This window comes from Crocodylus porosus, unplaced genomic scaffold (genome assembly GCF_001723895.1).
Source record: "Crocodylus porosus isolate Cpor-Errol unplaced genomic scaffold, CroPor_comp1, whole genome shotgun sequence".
Taxonomy (NCBI): Eukaryota; Metazoa; Chordata; order Crocodylia; family Crocodylidae; genus Crocodylus; species Crocodylus porosus.
In genome coordinates, this window is record NW_017728927.1 from 2,036,851 (window position 1) to 2,063,083 (window position 26,233).

At 44.1% G+C, this 26,233-nt stretch overlaps 1 protein-coding gene across 1 annotated transcript in view; it reads right to left on the bottom strand.

The window, feature by feature from the left end:
* The window catches only part of IQCK (IQ motif containing K), an 88,150-nt gene that overhangs the window by 14,710 nt on the left and 47,207 nt on the right, over positions 1 to 26,233 (bottom strand). Inside the window, exon 8 of the mRNA XM_019541768.1 lies at positions 13,393 to 13,504. Coding sequence (XP_019397313.1) covers positions 13,393 to 13,504 — 112 coding nt within the window. The remainder of the gene's footprint in view (positions 1 to 13,392; positions 13,505 to 26,233) is intronic.

Consider the following 26,233-nt stretch of genomic DNA (forward strand, 5'->3'; position numbering starts at 1 on the left):
CTTGCTAACATTGTTACATGGTACAACTTACTTTTAAACTTAAAGTACATTTGTAAAAGCTTCTACAAGCTCTATTTTCACTACAAGTACACATTATATAAAAATAATAATAATATAATAAAAGAAAAAGAGAGAGGAAGGAAGAAAAGAGAAAGCACCCCCAAAAGGGGGAAAATACTAAAAGAGGGGCTTTTGCTATATGGAGGAACTTCACATTTGATAGTGGGGCAGACAAAAGGGTTTCTTGCTACACTAATGCCAAAAGTCTCATACCTTACCATGTAGTTCACTGGGCTGGGCCCCAGCAGATACAACAGCATTTCAAAACATGGTAACCCCATAACTCAACACTGGTCAGCATGTGTGTGTACTCCAGATACCCTCCACAAAGGGTTCATGCACTAATTATACCCCCACTCATGACTGGAACCAGTTGTTCTTGCCATGAGTTCTGGGATCCTCCAAAAATGTATACGCAGATGAGGTGCAGGGCAACCTGGTTCAGCTTTACCTCGTGGAGAAGGGGGCCACAGTATCATCATATGCAACAGGCTGAGAGAGGAGGCGACAGAGGGATTCTGGGTGAACGGTTTGGAGCCCTGTTTGGTGATATTTGCCAGATATTTAAGGCTGGTGAAAAAAAGAAGAATTGGAAATAGGAAAGAAGGGCACAGCTCAGCTGTAGTAGTGAAGAGGAAGTTGAAATGTATTCAATGTAGTGGCTTACCATGACTTGAAAAAGATGGTGCTGAGGGGGACTGAGCACAATGGGCACTACCATATTTAGATAGGCCGCCCTAACCTGGCCTTACTGTAGGTTCCCATCACTATATTTGCCTAATATGAGCCATGAGTTTTACAGTCATGCTCTGTGTTGTCTGTATGTTAACCAACCCACGTCAATTGGGGGGGAAGGGGAACCTTGTCTCATATTTGAGTAAATATGGTAAATATCATTTTTCTGAGTTTGATGTGGGGAAAACTGTCTTTGGTTCTGGACTGAATTTAAAATTCCACTTGAACTAATTTCTGGGGGTTAATTTAGGCTTTTAGCGTCAAAATTATTTAAATCATGTTGGAATAGCTGATCTTGCAAATCTTCCATGAACAAAGAGAAACTGAATAAGATCAGCAGATGTAAAGTGTATTCTGGAGCCCAAATAGTTCCCTAAATATCTCCACAAATTTCAATGCTATTGAAGCTAGTTCTTTTTAAAGAAGAGTTTTTAGCCCTGGTGCTGTTAAGCTAAGTTTGGAAACATGAAATGGGCACAGTGTTTCCATTTTCTTAGAGTCTATTGAGCAAGAGTAGGCAAATTACCGCCCACAGGCCAAATCTGGCCTGCCAAATGATTGGATCCAGCCCATGGCCAGGCGTCCACCAATGAATTGGATCCAGACTGTGGCTGCACCCTGTGGTGCTCCACAAGGGGCTGAGTCCCACCCACTTCTGCCCAGGAAAACCCATGCTGCGGTCCTGCCCACCCCAACCCTGGACAGTATACACAGCTTCCCAGTGGGGCTGCACCCAGGGCAGCTGCATCCTCCCTGGTACTGCCTGGGTACTGCTCAACTCCACCTTCCTCCAGTGGCTCCTCCTCCTCCTCCTCTAGCCTCTGCTGCACTACTCCAGGCATAAGATAATGTGGGGAAGTGGTGGTGGCGATCATGGGGACACATGCCAGGCACTAGATGCCCATCCAGGTAGGGGGAAAGCTGCAGTTGTGCCACTCCTGCCCCAGCATACAGGGCTCCAGCTCCCAGCAACTAGGTGGAAAGTGGCCAGAAACTGAAACTGGAGCCCTGCATGCTGGAGCAGGAACCACCAAGCTGCAGTTTTCCCTCTGCCTGGCTGGACATGTGCCCACATGCATCTCCATGGCAGCTTTCACTTCCCTGCACTACCTGTTGCCCAGAGCAGTGCAGCAAGGGCAGGAGGAAGAGGAGCCGATGGAAGCAGAGGGAGCCAAGCAGTACATGGGTGACTGCAGCTGCACTGGGAGCTGCCCTGCTGCGAAGCTGTGCATGCTGGCTGGGCTGGGGTAGAATGGGTGGGAGCACAGAGCGGGCTGCCCCAGGCAGGAGTGGGTGGAGCTCAGCCCCATGTGGAGCACTGTGGGGGCAGCCACAGGTCAGATCACCTGCCTCATACCACCTGGGTGAGCTTTGCTGTAAGTGCCCCCTGTTCCTCCTCCTCCCCCCATCCCCGGCCAGCTCCCAGGACTTAGCGCACAGGCATCTCTCCTCTTCCCCACACTCCCACCCCTCCCTACACATATAAGAGTAACACTTTATTTTGAACTATTATGCAATCATCTCTATATACCTTATTTTAAAAAAGCATAAATCAGGACAAAAATATGTTTTGAAATAAAATATGTTATAGCAGATGTTTGATTTTAGTATATGATTTGTTTTTTATTTATAATTTGCTAAAATGAGATCTTCTAAAAGATTGTGTGTGCAGCCCTTGACAGATCACCAAAACTCATTAAGTGGCTCGCTAGCCAAAATAACTGCCCCACTCTGCTGCAGAGAGACAGAAATGAGAGTTCCCAGGCATGAGCAGCCCCATGCCCGTCACAGGGGTCTTTACTTCAGGATCCCATGTTGTAGAGTGCAATGTCATTCCCACCTGAGGACTCGGTGAGTGAACAGTACACAGTTGTCCCCCCAACCCAAAAGAGCACACCAGGGCTGTTGGATGTACTACTTATTCCCATTACCTCTCTGGAATGGGGCTTTGGAGCTCCAGTAGAAATGGGGGTGGGGAGGGTTTGTATGAAACCCCTGGGGACTCTAAATTGCTTTAATCCAAAATTAGTAAATTAGGCCAATTTACTTTGTCCTTAGATTTAGGAAATCATGTGCTTTCCTAAGCTCCTACAGTGGGCTAGAAAATATACCTGGAGCAAGTCCATTAAGAATTTTTAAAGCATAGACGTGCAATCTGGAATGGAACTTGCGGCCTGAACGCATCCCTCCAGGTCTCACCCAGTTCTCACTGTAGTTTATCATAAAGCTCCCACTGACCTTCAGGCAAGAGCTGTAAGACAGAGAGAACTTAGTTTCCATTTGGCCTTTACTAAGGAAAAGTCCTAATAATTTTTTTCTCCAAGTAAAATCAAAATGAAATTAAGGACTTGCGTATTTGGCTCAATACCAATTAGTGCGGTTTTACAAAGTTCCTTGAGTACTTAAAATTTCATTTCCGTTGAAAATAGAAAAATAAAATTATAAATTAAAACACATTCTGAAATGTGAAATTATGTTCAAGTGTAAACGTGTTTAAATTCATGACTGTGCTTTCCTTCTGTTGCCTTCATTAACACAGTTTACAAGATCACATAATTACAGCTTAATAAAAATGTTGATATTTGTCTAACCAATATTAATGAAATGTAGTTTACATTGCTTTGTACTGAGAATACTACAAACCAAAATCATTTTTAGTTCGCACTAACAAGCTAGCTGGCAGACATTTTGGTGGAAAGTATGCTGATCATTCTAGTGGTGTCAATAGAATCACATTACTGCTTGAGTTTGCATTTTCTAAAAGCTATTCAGCAGCTCACAGTGTAGAGGTGCATTTTCCCTATAGATAATTTCTACACTGTTTACTAAATACCAGCTACAGCCACACAAGATAAACTCCTTAGAAGTAGATATTTCAATCAAAAATATCTTAGCATAGTGATTTATCATGATGTAAATATATTTATGGTAGACTAAGTTAGAATTTTTTGTCTTTTTTTCTCCTACTGTGAAACAAAAACCTTTACTTGTGCAATGAGTGCTTTTCATCACTACAGATGTTGTGCTTTGGCCTATACACAAAAGTCCACTTGCTTAATTGAAGTCGTAATATTGCAATGATTCAATAAAACCAGGAGTGTGACACCTATGGCCCATGAGCCAGATTCAGGCTATGGAGCTGTGTTATCTGGGCTGCAGGGCTCCTAGACTAGCAGGGCCTGTTGCCAAAATTCAGGGTATGTCCCATTGGGGAGGCATGTTGGTGGCAGAGGGTGAGTCATGACAGCATTAACCCCATGTCTCCCTGATGCCACCTGCCCTCTCCAGATGCTGTCCAGGGAGCCATACCAGTGTGACACCACTGATATAAATTAAAACAACTTTCTGGGCAGACACTTATAAATTGTTTTATCTGTCCCCCTTATGTAGTTATAGGTACAGCTAAATAATGTTAGCAAGCTAAACTGCTGTAAGTCACTCAAAGTTGCACTGGATTCAGGAAATCAGTGCAAGTTCCCAGCTTGAGAGCATGGGCACACAAGGAAACAGGGGTGAAAAAAATGAAGGTAGGGATTCCTATTGTGTCAGGTACTCCATGGAGACTGGCTAATGCAACCTCTCAATGGTACACAAAATCTGACACGGTAATCACCCTGGTTTTCCATAGGGTAGCATGCACATGGGCAGTTTCACCAGGGTAGCTGATGAGCTGTGAACCCTTAACCTCATATACAACAAGGTAGCTTGTTCATGTGCCATGTCCTTAGACAGGGGTGGATTAATGCAGGGGCCTGTGAGACCTGGGCCCAAGGGTGGCTGTCAATCAGGGGGCCCCTGGGGCTCCAAGGGCAGCATGGCCTAGGAAGGCATCCGGACCATGGGCATCCGGCAGCATGCACCTCCTCCCCTCCAGCTGAGCCAGGACAGAAGCTAGGGGGCAGGTGCAGGGCTCTATGCGGGTGGTGGCAGCTCAGTTTCCCTGCCCCATGGCCACACCTAGGCACAGGCAGCCCAGTGGGAGTGCCAGCAACAGAGACCCTCCCTGCTGTGAGGGGGCTGGGGCTGTCCCTGAGCAGACCCTTGGGAGGTACCTCATCAGGCCCCGCAAGGCCCTGCCCAGCACGGAGGAAGTGGAATTGTACCTGCTGCCCTGGTGCTACTGAGCCCCAGGCAGGGTAGCCATCCACACCAGTGCAGAGCCACCTGGGAAAGACCCAGCCATAGCAGACCACAGCATGAGAGCCAGTCACGTACAGACTGCCCACCGCAAGTCAGTGTGACGAGGAGGAGGAGCACACCCAGCAGAGCTGCAACAGGGACACAAGATTCATCGCAGCATCACAGCGAGGCTGGGAGACAGCTTCCAAGGTCACCCAGCCCCAGCTCTGCCTGAGGCATGATCAGTCCTATCCAAACCACCCCACAACCATCGCCTAAGGAAGCAGCATTGCCTGGGGTGCAATTTCCAAGGCCTGAAGGGATGGATGTGTTCAGGCCCAGTGACTCCCAGTGGGACTCATGCCCCTAAGTTGCTTAAGCAATACTTAACGCTGGGATTTTCCAGTGGGTCTAAGGGTTGGAAACCAAGTTAGCTGGCACTGGATTACCAGCCACAGCCTGGGAACTGCTGCCAGAGGCTTGAGTTTCATAACCTGCTGCACCTACCCCAGCCCCCTCCCCTCCCCTGGACTCAGCCATTCCTCCTGGAAGGAAGTGAACTCTTCACACTTGGTTGATTTTTAATTTTATTATTGCAAATTTGTTCCTCTCTCTCTATATATATTCTTTACATATATATAAAAATCCTAGTGCGCCTCTCCAAACAGTGGGCACTGGTGCATTTGCAGGCCAATCCATGTGATAGGTGGACAAATCGGGAAACGCAGCCAAGTGAACACACACACACAACTGCAGTGGCAAATGCCCCTGTCAAGGGACAAGGGTGGGGAGGGGATAAGTACACTTCATCCTTTCTATTCACTCACACGGCCGAGGCTTATCCACCTGGATTCTCCTTCTGTGTCCCAGAAAGCCTGTGCAAGGATCAGCCTAGGGTGACCATGTGATATATATTCCGTAGCTCTGGCCAGAGATGGATTAACACATGGGTCCGTGGGGCCCTCCTGGGCCCAGGGGCAGCAGTGGTTTTCTGGGGCTATCTGTTGCCAGGAGGCCCCATGGGTGGCCCTGCTCCTTCTCTCCACCATTTGCAGGCAGCTGCTGATACCAGTGCCCCTGGGACAGGACAGCCCTGCCCCACTGCGGCCGGCAAAGGGGCAGATGGGCAGCCCACCAATCAGCCCCAGCCCTGGTCTATCCCGCAGTGCTGAGGGACTGCAGCCCCAGCTGCATACCACTCACTGGGCAGAGGGGCCATTATTTACCCATCAGATAATAAAACATGTAAATCTTGGCATTAAGAATTCTCATAAGAAAAATCACCTGCCTCAAATATTAACAGGTATCTTTGGGTACCTGTTTAGTTAGATACTTTCTGAGACAGCCTCACTACACTTGACAAATACAATGATGAATGATGGCCACTACAGCAGTTCTGTATCTGTGCAAAGCAGAGGAGTTGATTATAAACACCCATACCAGTAGGCTGCATTTGACCATAATGGTCAGGTTTAAGTGTCGCTTTAGCATGCGGAAGTTGTTTTTCTTGCTATAGTATGTGTAGATTTTTTTGTTCTGAGAAGACCAGCGTAGACACCAAAAGGCTGTCCAGTATCACTCAACTATCCTGCATACCAGCCAGTAACGAAAAAGACTTGGTAATGAGAGCTTTCATAAAGCTAAGTATTTTTGGCAAATTTTGTAAATATTTTAAAATTTTCTAATACAAACTCTTTCTAACCTTCTCATTTTATATCTGGGACTGAACAAGTACTCTGGGTCTAAGGGTACTTAAAGGTGCTACACTCTACTAGGAACACGCATGCTATGCTTCATAAAGGACTCGACTCAAAAGCTACACTGTTTTGGTAGCTGCAGAATAAGGAGGATTTTGCATCAGTAAAGAACAGTAGTTCTGTGATAGTCTTCCATTTCAGTAATTTGTTATATAGGCTGTGCAGATTCCCCAAATGTGTATTAACATTTATATTGCAGTTTTACTCCACTAAAAGTTCAGGTTCCAATTGTCAGCCCACACAGCTGCCTCAAGGATATCTTATAATTGCACACAGTACATTTTGAAATGTAAAATCACAAAATACATCAGCAAAAACTGCATTTATGCATCTATAATATCTATGTCTGTATGCATTCAAAAGGCTGGAGTAGAATTCTTGGTTTCAGAGCTGAAGGCAAGGGGATTAGACAAAATGTTTAGTAACTGTGTATATAAAACAACTAAAAATAAATCCACCACAGATGAATTCTCCTTTTTCAGCAGGCTTAACTGATATCTAAGGAGAATTTTGACATAACTGCTGAGACCTTCTTCTTATGTCTGTGGAATTTCACAGACTATTAACCAGGATTTTAAAATGATTAATTTTTAACTGCTTTTTTCCCTAGATGTCTCTGTTTCTGAAGAACGCAAAACTGAATCTTTCTGAAATATCCTAGAATTGTAGAACCAAAAATGCCATTTAAATTGATAAGCAACCTATATAATGTGGTATATGTATTTCACACATTGTTTCATATGAATTCATATGTTATAGATTAGCAAAGTATAGGTCTATTTTTTCTGTTTATAAAAACCATGTAATTCCTTTTATGGAAACTGCCCAAAACCTGCATTTCTGAAAGCAATAAAAGAATTTGACCAGCTTGTTTGCTAATGCATATTAAGGCACCCAAGCTTATTGTTTGTGCTGTAAGCACATTTTTTAGTTTGTTGGTATTTCCATTATCTCATCAAAGCATGGAAGCTTTTTTATGTAGCGTAACTCTTACTGGACATCAATAAGTATTATGCATAGATAAATCTATTTTATTGATGGGAAAGCAAGCACTTCAGTTAGGATTATCCTATTCAGAGAAAGAAAACAGTTATGTATTTCTTAAGACCAGCTGGCTATATATTTATAATATATCTTCCTGAAAAAGACATGTCTGATCTAAAACCAATACTACATTATGGGTACATGCAGACATTACACTTAGATTGAACTAACCTTTGTTAGGTCAATTTAAGTGCCAATATATACAGATGTTCAGGGAGGTTGGATCGGGCAAAAAATGGCCACCCTATCCAACTTAGTTCACCTGAGAAGTGCATTAAGCTGGATCGGAAACAGGTTCACCTGATCTAACAGATGTCTATACATATTTGAAGCACAGCCCTGGGGCTGGGAAAGCCTAGGCATTTGCCCCAGCTGTGCTCCTCCTATCCCATCCACCCTGACCAGGGTATTTTTAGCTTCCCACCAACCACAGAGAGACAACCCCCTCCTGCAGACCTGCCAGCCCCCTACAAGCCTTTATATCACCTTTCCATGAATCAGTTCATGCATTCATTAAGTAGCTATTTTCAGGAGAAAAATCACAGACCTGGGCTATGCAGAGAAGCATATTGTCATGGGGCAGGGACCCAGGAGCGGCCGTGATCTCTCCTGGAGCCCCCTACCGTGCCAAGTTGGCGATTAAGCACCCTTGTTCTCGCCCACCATGTCTTTGCTGGTAATATTATTAAAGGGAGGCTGCCTTTTCTGTCTTCCTTGAACACGGTACCCCTTGGCGTACTCCCGCCAGTACCCCATCTACCAATGATTCTGTGCACTCCTGCCACAGGGCTACACGTGGCTCCTACCACCCCTTATACCATGCCCCAAGCCTCTCAGATGTACCGGACGTTGTTGAGTCTATTCTTGTTGCCCGCACCCTCGCGGACGCCCTCCGGGCTTATCCTCTCTTAGCGGCCCTCTCCGGGGCTTCTTATTCCCGTACGCCCTCCCTGGGGCTTCTATTCTCATGCACCCCCTCTGGGCTTCTATCCATACACGCGCCCTCTCTGGGGCTTCTACCTGTATGCTCGCCCTCTCCGGGGCTCAACGTGTTACTCTCGCCCTCCCTGGGGCTTCTTATTCCTACATGCCCTCCCTGGGGCTCTGCTCGTGCTCATGCCCGCACTGGGGCCTTGCTCACGCTCACGCCCGCACTGGGCCTCGCTCACGACTCCCACAATCGGGGCTCAGGTGGCCGTAGCCATGCCTGGCCCCAAGACCCGCCTTCTCGGGTCACTCACCCGCACTGAGGCTCTTCGCCCTGCACGACACTGCCCCACTGGGGCTGGGGTCTATACAACCCCTCAAAACGTGGCACCCTCTCTGGCACCAGGAACCCCCACCTGCTGGGGAGCTCCCATGAGGCCTCCTCCAACCCTTACAGCCTCACCCGGTCCTCCAGTGAAATAACAAAACAGAAAACTCCCACTCCTGGGCTACAACATAAACTCCATGCCAAACTGGCTATCCAACATTGCTCTCCCTACCAGGGTTTCCTCCGCCCCGTACCATCTCGCGGAATGCTGCTCAGGCCATCAGGCTTCTCTCCTATACCTACTCCCAGCAGAGCTCTCTCTTTCTTGGCTGCCAGAGGGGAACTGCCTCTGGTCTTAGCCTGACTTGTTTATGTAGGCCAGGCCCTGCCCCCTTCCGGTCAGCTGACCCCTGTGGTTGCCCCGGCAACCCACACCTGTCCTTCTTTAGGAGCAGGCACTTTGGTGCCCTGCAACACATATCAATTAATCTAAGGACAGTGGTGGATTAAGATTTTTTATTGGGGCCCTGGGCAAACAGAAAATTAGAGGACGCCCCACCAGGTGAGGGCAGGTCCTCTCTGCATCTACTGGGGGCTGCAGCTGGGCCTGCCTGGCCACCTTAGCACATCCAGGATGGGGTGAGCCATGGGGTATGAACACCGCTGAGGTGAAAAACTACCTTATAAACACATTTTGCCTCCAAATTTAAATAGAGTCCAATTCATTTATAAAGGGCCAATACATCTGTGCATCATTTAAGTTAGTCTGAAGCACTGTTTTGAAGTCAATGAAATTTACAATGTCTTATATAAGTCGACACATCCTGTATGTATATGCAGTATACATCTGTCTTTATACAAACATATGAGGTAGGCATATATATTTAGGATGGCAGTTACTACTAAAATATATACATACATACACCCTTCAATAAGTCTTGGAATAGGACTACATTAGGTTTTTCCCATTTAAAGTATTTTCCATTTTAGCAGCAAAATGAATTTAAAAACTAGCACAGTCTGTTGAAGTAAACAAAATGCCACCAATCTTCTTCAGGCTGGATCATGTTCATAGTATTTTTACTATCTTTATCACAAGGGTTTAAAACATACCATTCAGAGAAAATGCATAACTGAAAGAACCAGTGCAGCTATAGCAATTTAACACTGTATCTGCCCTAGAAGAATTAGAGTTGGAGCTCAGTTGGATTCAATGTAATGCAAGAAAAATCTCGATTATGCCATAAATCCAATACAACAGCTGATAGTATCCTCCCCCAAAACCTTTGGCTGAAGTGTGCTGCATGGTTGTTGGATAAAATGAGTTCAAATGCCACTTTGTTTTCATTAGCAGAAGATAAGGAAATCTAATTACAATGGCACTATGCAGTAAGGTATTTACAGAAAGATTCATCTTATATGTGTATAATGATGTATATGTTAAAAAGAATTCTAGTGGAGAAATCAATTTGTATTTCTTCACTGCCTTTTATTGGTAGTCTGTTCCCACTCTGACTGCAATTCCAGCAGGTGTTTAACAGGCATTATTAGAATGCTTCAGCACAGAAGTGTAGGATATAATTACAGTGTCACCTTGACTAGATCTTTCAAAACTACTATAATAGCCAAAGTGCATGTAGTTAAAAATAGGATGCAACTCTACACATTCAGACTTTGTTTAGAAAACTAAGAAACGCATTCATTTAATAGTCTTTAAATTTGGGTGGAGGCAAATTCAGACAATCTCAGATTTGGTGAATAGAAACTCAGAGGAGAGAACCCTTTAGCGTACATAGCACCATTTTTATACTCACTAACACCATAAAGATGTCATCACACCTGCCACGAACTGCGCAGGGAACCCAACTGAAGTCAACAAAGTTCTATTCCCAACAGTACTATTTTATGACGGTATTAATTAGTTTACTGTGGCATGTGTAGATGGTGATGCTTCACTCTGCAGTTAATTAGTCTACACTGCAGTAAAGCACAGGTGTAGGCAACCAGTGAGGGAAGTGTCTCAGGGCAGGCACGGCAAGCACAATGAGAAAACACCTAGAATTTTCCTGATATCCATGTGGGCAGGTATGCTTGTAAATAAGGCACAAAATAAATTGAATGCTAAATAATAATCAGTGAGAAAATGCTAGCAGGACATTAAATTAATGTTAGTTCTTTGGACATTTACAATTACAAATCACAGATCACTTTATAATTAAAACAGCTTCATAGAATGGCCTGTGTCATGTCATGTTTTATGGAAAGGAGGGCAGCTTTGAAATAAACAATACACAGAAATGATCTGACAATAGCAGTTACTGCATAAATTGTAAGCAGTTAATTATTTACAGCTAGAGCTAGTGTAATAGGTAATCTGAAGTGCTCTTTAAGTTTATATGTTTTAAGGTAGCTTGAGAATATGAGAATAACTTTTTATTTTAGGATTCATTACGTTTGTTTCAAAAGTCAGTTTGATAAACTCAGAAATTTAAAAGGATGATGACATCGCACATACAACGGAATTAACAGAACTTCAGTTGCTACTACTGATTTTTAAACAGTCATCAAAAAAGTTTCAATTTCAGCTTAAATATTTCTATTTGAATGTATAGGAGGAGAAGCTTGTGATAAGAATTTCTAGCCATTTCACTCATTCCCCACTTTAAAAGGAACTCAGTGGCAGTATGTTCCATGAACAGACTCAGATTTAACTAACAAAATAGTTCATACTTCCCAGCATAGTCTTCATTGTCCCATTTAAAATATGTACAAACAGATTGCAGGACTCAGCAGCCCGATAATACTTTCTATGAAATACATTTAAAGTGAGTCTACTAGCCAGACCCCGGTGGAACATAGTCACCAAAGTTCAAAGAATGATTCAGACTGGCCTACTCCCCAAGTTACAAAACTCAACAGGTACTCAAGTTCACACAGCACCTCTACCTTGGACTGCCAAGTCCCCCAAGCACCTAGACTTGGGCTCCTGTACAAGCTCAGTATGGATAAGTTTAATCATCTTGGTGATCAACTCACCCTAAACTCTGTGTGGTCCAGTCTGGTTCTGAGGAGGTGCCTAAATCCTTGGGGGACCCAATCCATCAGATGTATTCAGACAGACAGCACTGAGTTCAGCTCAAAACACTAGTGCGAGCTCTAGTGCTGCCTTGGTTCTAGTGCTCTACACATTGTCTCTGAATCTGCCCATGTGAGCCCATGGACACAAGAAGGGGAAGGCAAATCTAAAGGCATAAACCTAAAGCAAATTGTACTGCACCAGCTGAGCACAAACAAGCAGCCTGTGCACTTGGAAACATGAAAAATAAGCAGGCTGTTCAATAAAACAAAGGCATTTGAAAACGTGAGAAAACTGCCCCTATTTCATTCAGGAGGAAACCTGCCACTATTAGACCACGGTTACATCACTCTGAAAGACACATCATGTCTTTGCAGCTTTTTAAATGGGGATGGCTGGACATGTTGCTGGTTAAGCTGCTTGTGTGTCTGTGGCCTGGGTTGAAAGGAACTGAAAATACTGGAAAATACACTAGAAAATATTGTTGAGGTGGGCGGCTCCAATCCACCCACCACCACTCTAGCACAGGCTGGGCAAAGCCCAGCCTGAGTTCCTTCCCCTCCCTTCTTCCCCCCACTCCCATCATGCAGACAGCACTGGAGCTGGGGTGGGGTGGGGTGGGGTGGGGGAGGGGAAAGGCTAGGAGAGAGAAGCTGCAGACACAGCTAGGCCAGATCTGCTCCAAAGCAGAGCTTGATCCCCCAGCCTCCTGACCCAACAGTCAATGTCTGTTGGGTCGGGAGAGCCAGTCTAACTCATAGCGCTTTCTGTGAATCGCTATGAGTTAGACTGGGGAGCTGCAGCTCTGTCAGCACCCACAGTGCAATTCACAGCACTTTAGCTGCTCTATCCCACACAAACATGTTATTTTTCCTTCAAGAACTGCCAGCCAACTTCTGTTAGGAATAGTAGAGACTTTATGAAGCTTGTGTTATGCCAATACAACATTTCTTAGATAGAGAAGTCCCCAGTTCAGGAAAACTATCCTATAACACTTCCAGCAATATTTAAATATGACAGGTGCTAGAAGAGGTCTAATCAGAGTGTGCCCTAAGTGACACTGGGCCACAGCCTCAGCTGGTGTAATGGCTCACAGCTCAATCCAGAGAAGTTACGCCAGCTGAGCTCTGGCCCAGTACTGTATTTTCCTGTGGCATACTAAATGACAGTCACCTAATAATGCAATTCTGAAGGAAGAAGAAGACATTTCAATAAAACCTATGTCTTGCCTTGTCATTTGGGATTAGTGTTTCACTGTGCTATATGTCTGAGTACAGACTGTCATTGAACTGCTAAATACTTTATGGCAAGAAAAACCCTTAAGCCTCCCAATGTGGATAGCATACCTTTGACTTCCTGTTTAGCCCAGAATTCTTGCACTCTTTTAAAAATGTTCTTATCCTCTCTCAGCTGCTTTTGCCATTGACGCAATTCTTGAACTTCAGCATTACAGCGGACCTGCAGAAGAAATGATGTACACCTTTAAGAAATCAGCGTTCTCCCTATTTGCATTATTAATGTTTCACTACAACAAACTTGCAAGACTGAAATAGCCTAACGTGTTTATGGTATCAAGAAGGACACAAAAGAATGACTCTCTCAGGCACAATTCTTTCCTGGGGCTGTTCCTGGTATAATGCAAATATGTACCATATTTGTTTGGTTTCATGCAGGGCCAGATGTAGAAATACAATGCATTCACATATCATTTAAAAGACATAATTGTTGAAAACTTTTAAAGACAGAAAAATGCCAATTATGAGATCACTGACTGCCACAGGCTCAGGAGAATACTATGGTAGGGGAATAGTCACTTGTTGCATTAGCTAATTAGATCTATAAGCATTGTACTAAAGAACATTAATGCCTTCAGAAAATGATAACACTATAAAGCCAACTCATTCAGCAGTCATAACAGATCAGAAGAGAAACACAAAGTGTGATACGGCATGAAATTTATGCAAGCAAACCTATTCATACTAGCTAATAGTTGCAGAGGCCTGTAGACGAGTTCAATCATATCATTTTCAGTGGGGATCATTAATCTGTTACTCAGAGTAACTGAAATGCATGACATGGCATCCACTCTGAGTCAGTAATCCACATTATGGGCCTCATGCTCCCACCAAAGACAATGACTATGTTCCCAGGCCTTGCCTACGTGTAGGATGTGTGGGAATTTAAGAAAATTCTCATTGTGGGTACAGTCCCATTGAGTTCAGTGGGAACAGGAACAGACCAGAAGCTTACCAGTTTTGACTCAGACAAGGAAGACAAATTCTTCTGCTGCCCCTACACTTGACTTCATAGATTTCATTGACATTAGGGCTGGAAAGGACCTTGGAAGATCATCGAGTCCAGCCCCCTGCCCAAGGGGCAGGAAGTCAGCTGGGGTCATAGGATCACAGCAAGATAAGCATCCAAATTTCTCTTGAAGGCATTCAATGTAGGTGCTTGAACCACCTCCGGTGGCAAGCTATTCCAGACCTTGGGGGCTTGGACAGTGAAGAAATTCTTCCTTATGTCCAGCCTGAAACAGTCTTGCGGGAGTTTATAACTGTTTGACCTTGTCATCCCTTAGGGCGCTCTGTTGAACAATCATTCCCTCAGATCCCGATGAACACCCCTTATAAACTTATAGGTGGCCATTAAATCGCACTTACAGTGGCGTTACTAAAATGGAGTTTCATTTTTCTCCAAATTCTAAGTACCTAAACTGCATTGGAACATAGAATCCTGCAAAAAATAATGGCTGGTAAAAACATATGGCAATGAACCTGTTTTCTTCACTAAAAAGTTATGTTATCAGTACTGTTTTGCTTCCTGCACACCAAAAGATTTAGTTTTTGAAGTCTCACATCAAATTAAGTTTTGGATAATGTGGCAATGAGTAAGATTCAACTATGTGATTTGAACTGTATTCTGTTACATTTCCAGTCTTCATCAACTTTCATGAGACATATGGAGAGCACAATAACCCTAGTTTAAAAATTCTTAAAGGAAACCATGAATATTATTTAGCAAAAGCATTCTTTTGGCCAAGAATATATCCCTTCTGCAGTGCAACCAAGAAAACTACTGACAGTACCTCTATTCTCGGAGTCAATTTCTATGCATTTCAAATGAGGACACTTCTTCTATTTTAGATAGTTCAGTGACAAAGCAGTAAGACAATGCAAGGTTATATAATCTCTGCTGACAGAAAAGGATTTTACTTGGTGGCCTGACATCTGATATCTTGTACAGTACTTTATTATCTTTGCTCTGATAAACTTGCTCTGCAGGATTCACTTTAGGGCTTGCTAAACTTTTATATGATTGTAGCAGGTTCAGGTCTCATGAGTGGCCATGACAGCCCATGGTGGCCCCGCAATTCCTGACCCAGCTCTAACTCTAAGGGTCCTCATCTCCTTTACTTGTCTGCCACACCTTTGATGTTATTATTTGGACAGGAAGGAGGATAACTAAGGGTCTTAGAGAGAACCAACAGTTGTTCTAGCGTTGGGCTTTGGGCTTCTTGGCCTTTGCCCTTTTGCTCTCACTGAGCTCATTAGCTCCAGTCCACTCGGACTGAGCACTGCTGGGCTCTGGGTGACTGCTGGAACTGCCCCAGCTCCAAGGGAGAGTGCAGTGCCCTGCCGAGCCATACTGAACCTGCGCAATATGACAGCTGCCACGCTGGTGCTGGGGGGGTGAGGGGTGATCCCCATTGCCCTCCACTGCCTCACTCTGCACAGGAGGGCTCTGACATGAGCACCCAGAGGCCCCAGTTGCTGCTCCTGCCGCCAGTGAGTGCAGGGCTTTTTTTTAAATTTTTTTTTTAAGTGCCGGGAGGCTGGGCCCGGGGAGGGGATGGGAGTGGGCAGAGCCACCATGGGGACTTCTCCTGCAGCTCCCCCTGCATGGGGAGAGGCAGGCACAGCTGGAAAAGCCATGGGAGAGCCTGCCCAGTTGTGCCTGCCTCTCTCTGGCTGAATTGAAACAGAGCAGTGATCTGAAATACTGAAACAAACTCCTGTCCTCCAAAACGGCCGAATCTAAAATCGAAACGAGACATAGCCGTTTTGCACAGTCCTGGTATCTAGTCCCCACTGGACACCGTGGTCCTCCTCAGGTAGCAGACAAAACTGAAATCAATACTCAAGCCCTTCAGGCGATAATGAAGTCCTACCCCAGTCCTGAGTCTGTAAGTGGGGCTGGCCCTAAGCTTCTTCTTATGCTGTCTCCATCTGGCTCACAGCCACAGGCAGAGCTCTTCCCTGTTCAGGTGCCACAGCCAGGCTGCCTGACCTGGCTCTGGGGCTGCCTTATATTTCTCCCAGGCCATGCCTCTTCCAGTCAGGTGACCCTCTGGGATTGCCTCTTAATTAATTTAATCAGCCAGTCTCTGTGGCAACCCAAGTGCCGCTGTGCTGTCTCCCCTGCAGGGCTCTGCCTGGGCTTTTCCTCTCAAAGTGACAGAGCACCAGAGCACCTCCAGCTCTGTCAGTGATCAAGATGAACCTTTTATACATGAGCGTGACCCAGCGCAACTCTCAGGGTATCTGTCTCAGAAGGGCCTAGACTTCATCACTGGGCTTTCTGCATGTACAGACTGGGAGCAGGTGGGCAGCGTTTGCTTTCTGACAGCAGTCCTGGACATGGCAGGGAGACAGTTTAGACAGGGCCTCTGCTACCTTCTGGAAAGGTGCTGGTATGAATTTAACAGTCATTTCCAATCCTATCAATACATTTTTCATGAACTTACCATAGCTGTCTAATAAAGCTTTGTTTATACACCAGCAAAAACATTCTTGGTTTATAAATAGAATATAATTTGAGCCACCTAATAAACTACAAAAGAGCCAGCAGCCAAATCTCTCAGCAAGTAATCAAAGCAGCAGGATGAGTTCTCTCCAGATGTCCATGTGTGACATTAGGCATTAGGATGTAAAGCACTGCGTAAGTGTAGTTTTGAAGTCAGAAGCAGTGCAGTTTTTCTCCTAAAAAAATCCGACACACTTAGACTGCATCCACTATATACAGTGCAATTAACATTCTGTTTCTCATCTGAGTCACATGAAATGCATCTGGGAGTTTTGCTAGTAGCCATATCTGGTTGAAAAGGAACATAGTTTCTGACAGTACAAGAACACTTTCAGGCTGTAAACAGATATCTCATTTGAGGTGGTCCTAGTCCAAGTCCAAACCCAAGCCCAAACCTGGGATAAAAGAAGAACAGCACAGCCCTTTACACACACAGCCCTTCCATGTTGTATTGCTGTTCCTCTGCTAATAGGTGGCCAGGAGCTCACAGCCTGACAGGTTTCTCCCTGGAGCAACCCACAATAATTTGTATGAACCGGTTAACTACAGACATACACAGCATTCTCCAAGGGAAAAAGTATTAGCATATTTTATCTCCCATACTTCACAAGTACTTAAAGCAGGACAAAAGGCTTTCTTTTGGGAGAAATCCTATGTTTGTTTACACCCTTACAGAGATAACGACTTTTGTTCAGATTTAACACCATTTGAAACAACTGGAACTAATATACATACAATAAACAATAGCTCTTTATACAGGATGACTCTATGCCCCATTTTCATGGTGACAATCCCATTTTAAAAACTTGTCCTGAGGGTCCTGATGGTTTGGTCAAATGAACATTGTTGTCCTATTTTCAGTGGGACTTCCGGGACAAGTGTTTAAAAAGAAACTATTCTGACAAAAACAGGACTGTTTTAATACTCCAAACCCTTGCTCCTTTACAGCTCTACATTCTCCCCCACCCCTGCTCCATATTCACCAGTATGCTCAGCTGTGACTGGAGCTTACAGGCAGCTGAACATGCCAGAGAGTGGAGAGGGAGTGGCCTGTTTTGACAGTAGGGATATATGGTCATGCTATTTTTATATTTACATACTCCCATCCCTTCCAAACTAGAGATGTGATAATTCAATCCTTACTCAGTTAAAATACCATATCAAAAGTAAGATAGGTCATATCTACATTTAGTATCAATTAAATACATAACATCAATCAGTGATGGGGTAGAAACCAACTGGGAAACAAAACAGGTTACAACAGTAGGGAGGTAAGAAAATATTGACCAAAGGCGCCTGAGAAACATCTGCTCGTTAAAAGCTCCATGGGGTTTCCAATGGCCATGCAGAGTAAGGATCTGTTTTTAAGGTCTGATTCAAAAGATAAAGAAACTGTATAAAATTCTCATTCTACAGAGGAATTATACTGGAATGTGTTTGCTCTTCCTGTGATAGTACATAGTCTAGATATGTCAAACCTTATGCTGGAAATGCTAACCCATCCTTAGCGTTCCAGTTGCTCTTAATTATAAAATCAGAAAAAAATCATATAGCTGATAGTTTTGTACACCCCCATCAGGGTTTCAAGAGTGTTGCTGCCACAAATCCTGGAACTTGCGAGAAAAAGTGGTAATCAGAAGCTGGCTTAAGCAGGAATGTGCTCAATAGACCAGGGGCAGGCCATTTATTTGGGCCCACGCGCCACATAGGCAGTTCTGGGGAGCTGCTGTGGGCTGGACAGGGGCTGTGCACACGGGTTCTGGCTGGTCTGGAGTTGGTCCGCTCCACCAGGCTGAGTCTGGAGCAGGTGCAGGGAGGGCTGGGGTTGGGCCTGTGTGTGTGGGTCTCCACCAGTACCATGGGGCTGGGGCCAGTGATGGCAACAGCTGGAAGGAGCTACTACCACCTGGGCTGTCCAGAAAGGTAGTCCAGCTACTGAGCCACCCCAGCCCCGCTGCGAGCCCAGGGGGCAGCAGGATGCATCACAAGCCAGACAGTGCCTGGGCCAGGTGAAACCAAGAGACCCGCTACTGGTCAGACAGAGTCCTTCCGTGGGCTGGATCTGACCCATGGGCCGTATTTTACCCACCCCTGTTACAGACAATCACTCCAAAGGAGAAAATGTATTTTTCAATGCAATTTAAAATGTATATTTTTATAAGGGCCTGCAACCACATACCCTCTGCTGAGATAAACAAAATGTGGACAAGGTTTTTTTAGGGCCTAGGGCAAAGCCAAAAATAAACAGAGGTGTCAAGAAAATTAACATTGCTCTTTTTTACTGTTTACCCTATATGCTGTATTTTGTGACTTCATCACTTTCACAGGGTGCTGAGATGGCGCAGGCATTAAGGTGCACAGTTGCTAGTCCAGAGATTGGAAGTTCATGGCCACAGCAGAGGCGCTCACTGGGCAGCCCTGTCAGATTCCAGCAAGCCTCCCCAAATGTCTGTATGTACCCAAACAGTAAAGATACAAGAAATACATCCAGTGCACCTAACATAACCCTTTTTCTGCTCTAACAAATATTTACTGCCATGCAATTACACATTCTTAAACATTTTGTGATCATGGCTCCAATATGATCCTATGATCCCTGCTGACTTTCTGCCCCTGGGGCAGGGGGCTGGACTCGATGATCGTCCGAAGTCCCTTCCAGCCCTAGTATCTATGAATCTATGAATATATATAAGCCCCAGAATAGTGGTAAATTTAACAAACGTACATATCTGGCATAGGTCAGGTTATTTAAGAAAGACCTCCTACCAGTGCCTGATGAAAATGCCCTTATATACAAGCCTGTCATAGCTTAACAAAATGTTAAATTCATCCATTTTAAATTCCCAAAATAGATATTAACAAATCAATCCAGCTCTGTCACAAGGATTACAAAAGAAAAGGTAATTCTCCTATAAAAATAGAGACTTCCTTAATAAAATTCCTTACAAAACTATGAGTATAAATATGTATATTCTCAAGTTTTGCAAATAAAAAGTACCTACTAAAACTCAAACACCAGTTATAAATTGATCCATGGAAGATGTCTTAGGGCGGTATGCAACCACTGCCTGTTCCCTCATTTCTTATTATTTGTAAGCTAAGCTTTATTTCCACTTCAGGAACAAGATTCTTGTCTCTGATGGCATAAGCAAGCGGCCATACTTGCTATGGTGTGAATTCTGAATTGAAAAGGAATGGATCATGGAATTGAACATAACTTGATATGACATTACATTCTTAATATTCCTTTTGATGCAATATATTGTTTGCCCCTGTTGACAGCCGAAGACTAATCCCTCTACCTTCTGTCAATCAGCAGTAATCAAGATGGAGACAATTTACCATAAATTATTCATTCAACTAAAGTGTTCTTCCTTTCCAAGAAGCTTTCCTGCAAGTATAAATCAGACCTGATCGAGTCCTCTTCACAGTTACACCCTTTCCATTTTTCTACCAAGGAGCTAAGCCCCTGGACACAATAGAACAGCAGACACTTAGGAATGCTGTTATGAACAAATATTGAAAATGGGTGATATTAAAAGGGCAAAAGGACAATGTCCTTCCTTTCATTCCTCCACCTGAGGAAGAAAACAAAATTCAGTGCAACTGAAAGCAGGTGTTCCAGCTAAAACCAACAAGTAAGATTAAGAAGAAAGGATTTCAATATCCAACAGTATTTTAAATAAGTCAGACACCTCCTCTTTTTTTATTACCTCTGCTTTCTTGGGCGATTATGAGATCTTCTGTCTCAAGTCCCTGATGGTTTTTGAGGTTTTTCTTGACAGTTTCTCCAGAAGGTGAAAGTATTTTACTGGAAGGAACTAGAGGGAAGGCTGAGTACTGCTTTACCCTTTGGACTTGAAGCCTCTGTATTTCATTTGAATGGGCCTTATTTTTCTCCTATCATTAAAGGGATCGGGAATAGCCATTTTAGCCCTATCTAGCATCTCTTCTCAGAAGATCCTGATCATTCATGATAATATTAATTTAAAACATCTTCAGGTATCTCTGTCTCCACAGAAGAGTATTCCATATGCTGACCAATACACTCTCTGGAGAGACAGGAAAGGCGAGGGGTTCAATGCTGAGTTCTGGGAACTGGAAGAGCCTCCAATACATTTAACATAGGGAGGATTATCTGACATCTTGTAGCATGAGTGTGTATGTGTGCGCATGTGTGCAAGTCTATGTGCAATCACACCTCCATGAAAAGGAACCCTGGACAGGATGATCTGAGCAAATATCTTTAGCTTTAAGTACCTCTACATTACAAAAATTAAAAAGGAAAGAGAAAGGAGTTTAATTCTCCCATTTCCACTAAGTAAAACTGATTTTTAACTAAATAATGTTTTTCACCCTTTGTCAGGATATTCCTTTGGTATATGAGAGGTATATGGGAGTATGGTACATGTGGAATAATAAAAAAAAATTGTAATATGAATGAGATAGTTCTTTCATGCAATTCTGTTTATTTGCAAAGAAGGGGATTAAAGTTGTGTTTCATGATAGAAACACAATAGAAGTAAACAGTAGCAACCAGTCTCTCTGCTCAGAAACCTTCACACCTGCTTCTCCAGTGAGTTTTACCCTTAAGTAGCTGTCTTTGCCTTCACTCAGGCTCACAATTCCTTCTTTTACTTACTGATTGATTTTTCTTCTTCTAACTGTACTGCTTGCAAGCCCAAACTCTTCACCTCAGCCTTCAAATTACCAAAACCCTGTTAGTTTTCTAGTGTTCATTTTTGTTCTCACATTATCACATGTTCCACTGCATTGGGCAGTAACTTCTGCCATTTAGAGCAGGGGTGCTCAACCCCCAGCTTCTGGGCCAGACTCAGCCCACAGAGCCCTATATCATCTGACCCACACGTCTCCACAAGGGACCGGATATTTGATGGCAGGGGAGCGGTGGCAGTGTTAACTGTCACTGCTAAATTTCTAGATCCATTATTTAAACATGGGATAATGTGGCTCTGAATGCCAGATTGCACCTAAATATGGACCGATCCAGTAAGCAGGGTTTGGGGTAGCAGGCAGTGTGTGGCCGGGTCCACTAGGTGGATGGGGTGAGGCTGGATCAAGTTGGCACAGGGGCAGATCAGGGCAATAGGAGTCAGAAGGCCAAATCAAATGAACACATGGCTGGATCAGGGCAGTGAGTAGCGTGGAGCCATATCCAGGCAGCACAGGCCTGGATTGAGGAAGCAGGTGGCATGAGGCCAGACCAGGGCAGCACGGGATCAGGCCTACGGACTGATCCTGCGTCATGCATCTGGCCCTCAAGGCCAGAAGTTTGGATGCCATTGATTTACAGCTATTTTACTGTATAAAGGGGTTTAATTGATTCTTTCATTAGTTTGAAAGAAGTTTTCTTAGCATATCCATCAGCTTTAAACTGGTCTGAGATTGTATCAAAGACTCACTTGATGGCAGCCATTCAGAACTTCACCCAAAACTAGAGTATTTTCTGAAACTGGCCCAAGATTATACTAGATACACTGCTTTTTCAGGTCCTACTGTCAGGCAGTGCTTAGAATTAAACTTTTGTTCTTCAGCTTTTGTTACTGAGAAAAACCTTTAATGGATGACAAGCAATTATTGTTGATCTTGAGTTTTTAAGGCAGCACATATTCATTCACTCACCCACACGGAGCAAAAACCAATGAAGCATCATAGTTTGATACGATTGAAAAGTTCAATCAAGTATATAACTAGGTAAACTCTACCTCACTCAGTGCCTCAGTGTGTTTGACTGTGATGGGCTAGCTGGCAGTGACTTGGCCCAGTGGTTTTGAAGGGGTAAAAGATGATTGGAGGACTTGGGATTCTCTTTACTCACCAATCAGGCCCCAGAGACTCACCCTCCGTGTCCCCTGATTGGCCCCTTGGGTCACCTGGAGGGGGATAAAAGGGCAGCACAGCTGGCTCAGGAGAGACCAGTGAGGGACCACAAGGAAAGAGCTTCAAAGAGCTGGCAAGAGCTGGGCCAGTGGGGTGGGAGCAGCTGCCCCAGAAGCACCTGAAGGAGTGGGACCTGCAGGCAGCAGTTGGACCCTCAGCAGCAAGGCGTGCGGCCGGCAGGAGAGGCTCTAGGATCCCCTACGAGGGGCTGTGGCCAACAGGAGAGGCTCCCCAACTCCAGCAAAGGCCTGAGCAGTGACCTAAGAGGTTCCTAGCTCTGCTACCAGCTCCTCCAATAAGAGGCCAGGTAGCTCGATGTGAGGCTGGGGCTCTGGGAAGGTCAAGACCCCTAGCAGCTTGGAGCAGTACCGGCATTGGTGGTTGTATGGTAGAATTTCTGCCTGCTACATGGGAGATCTGAGTTCAAATATATGATGTCAATCTCTTCTCCCTTGTCCAAATTTTAGGTCCAGATTTCCCACTCCATCCTTTACACGAAAGCTTGTGGTATATGATTTCATGTTATAGAAAATGTAACTTGAGTGGTATGGTAGGAATAATGATCTCCCTTTAATCACAGATCTGTACAATCTGGTATTTTGTGTGTGTGTGTGTGTGTGTGTGTGTGTATGCAAATATGTATGGGATGATACGATTTTGTATTTATAATGAATATAACCAGGAGGTGTGAATTGTAATGACAGGGTATTTAAGAATTCCAAATTGTGTGAATTAAACACATGTGATAAGTGAAAAATGTCTGATTAAAACATTTCAAAGCATTAATTTATGAAAACTTACTACAACAAGCTAAAATAAAACTGAGCTCCTAAGCATGTATCTAAAATATTCGGGGGCAGGGGGGATGTTTATAATGTTATAGCTATGATCAGAGCAAATCACTGCTAACTTTAGATGAACTTGTTTTAAATTACTCTGTCTTCTGAAATTGTTTGGAACTTTCCCCTGATATTTTAATCCATTTACCTTAAAAAGGTTAGAGCACGAGCAGTTCTCAATCAAGCTTAATATTCTCTTTTTTTTAAAAGGTGAATCTAGATAAGAGATCACCCTATCTTTTCTGTTATAGCTTTTTATTAACAAGTCTGATTTCAACGTATAGATTTCTAGGGTTGGAAGGGACCTATTAGATCGAGTCTGACCCCCTGCTCTGGGCAGGAAAGAGCGCTGGGGTCAAGTAACCCCAGCCAGGTGCTTGACTAATCTCCTTTTAAAAGCTTTCAAGGTAGAGGAAAGCACCACCTCCGTTGGAAGTCCATTCCATATTTTGGCAACCCTCACCGTAAAGAATTTTTTCCTGATGTCCAGTCTAAATTTGCTCTCCTTCAGTTTATGGACATTGTTTCTAGTAACCCCGAGGGGCACCCTGGTATGTCTCTTAAAAAACACTACTTGCTTCTGCACACAAATAGTTCAGTCAGTTTCAGGGTCTGAGTTAATCTTGACTTCTCCTTCTCTTTACTGCTATGGTTCCCTTCCCATTTTTAACAATTGGTCTAGAACAGTGGGATGCCTTTAGATCCATCCAGGATGCTCTGGGATGCCATACAATGTTAAAAGTGTTTGGTGTGCAAACATGCTTCACAAGAGAAACACAGAGATTTCAAATAGGGATCCATAGTGTTAAAACAGTCTGACCTGTTGTGGTCTTTCTGAGTTCTCTGCAACAGAAGAATTGCTCTATTATTTTCCTGTCATTGTGGCCAGGCACCTGCAGTGCCTGCCACTTTAAGGTTTCTAGTTGGCAGTGGAGCAGCGGGGCAGGTGGGTGCTCTCCTCATCAAGGCTAGCACATGACCCTAGGAGGTCCCTGGGATTAGTAGAGTGGGCCAAGCAGCCTCCATTTTAACCCAGGGCCTCAGAGAGAGAAGCAGCAGTCTGAGCTGGGCAGGCAAGGAAGAAACATCAGGCTGAGCTGCTTCTGGAACATCTTGAAGGTAAGGGCAGGAGCTATGGGGATGGTTTGGAGGCTCCTGGTCCTGGGTATGACCTAAAACTTCATCCTGCTGGGGAAGGGTGGCCTGATGGGACTCCCTGTGGTGGGGAGTCCTCAGGAAATGCCCAGTGGGGGCCAAGCGACAGTGAAGCAGCCCAGAGTGGGGGTCATAAAGATGAGTGGCCCTAGTGAGGGGCAGAATTACTGAATTGGGAATATGGAAAGACAGGATGTGACAAGATGGAAATACCAGAAGTGAGAATGAACATCAGTGAGTCATGGGACATGTGTAAGGAGAGGTCAGGGCGTGTATCAAGTTGGCATCTGGGGCGAGCAATGGGTAGCCTCCTGCCTTAGAAACAGCAATCATATTATTTTTCATCAAGTGTGGCGGAGGTTTAGCCCTGAACAGGCGGGCAGTCAGCACTGAGACCGCCCTAAAGGGCCAGCCTGTTACAGTCATCACAAAACAAGTGACAATGAGGAGCTGGTATTCTCCAAGGGGTGATTTGCATCTATGAAGGGGTACCTCAAATCTATTGAGGCATGCCTCAAGTCTAAAAAGGTTGAGAAACATTGGTCTAGAATTACAAACAATCTTGTTATAAATTAAATGTTAAATAAGACACTGCCCTTCAAACCTTCCCCAGGCACAAGGTATCTAAGAAACTTTGTGGTGTTGAGCTAACATACAAGTTATTGGATTATGACTAGTTTTTCTATACTTTATTGTGAAGGTGCCTGCAGTGGTATTGTCAGTGCTAATTAATGTTACTGTGGGAATCAGTGTCAGCTAGGTTAAAAAAACCAGAAAAGCTGGGAAAATGAATAAACACAAAGCATAAAACGTTATCAGGATCTATCAATCAAAAATAAATACTCAGAAAACTTCATCATCCTTTTCTCCTTGGCAGATTCTTACAGCCACACATATATACTCATTTCTGTCACAAACAATGCAGATGAACTGAACAGGGTATGTTTTGATAATGATACTTGTTTAGAAAATACCGTGTACACATAGATAATGAAGTCAAACTTCATTATACAGTAAAAGTAAACAATTGATAAGTCTAGAAATTACTCACAACCTCCAAACAGGAGCCTCACTGGAGATAAATAAAATAATGTGTTATATCATAATTATACTACTTCTTGGTGCCTTATATGACAGTTAGTTTTAAAGAAAGTAACTTCCGTATCACTCCCATAAAGTACATCATAACATGGAGCAGCTATTAGGAATAATAGCAGACAGAAACTGGAATAACTTATGAAGTGCTCTCTTCAAACCAACTGAAAATACTAAATTAATTTTCAAATTTGCTAATTTTTTTTTTCAATGAAAGGGGCTAAACCCAGAGTGGAGCAATAAAGATACACATTGCATAACACAGGGTAGGTAATTATTTGGGCTGGAGGGTCACTTAAGGAATTCTGATGAGCTGTTGAGGGGCAGGGGGGAGAGGGGGGGGAGGAGCAGAGAAGGGGGCTGTTGACCTGGCCTCAAGCCCCCTCCCCCC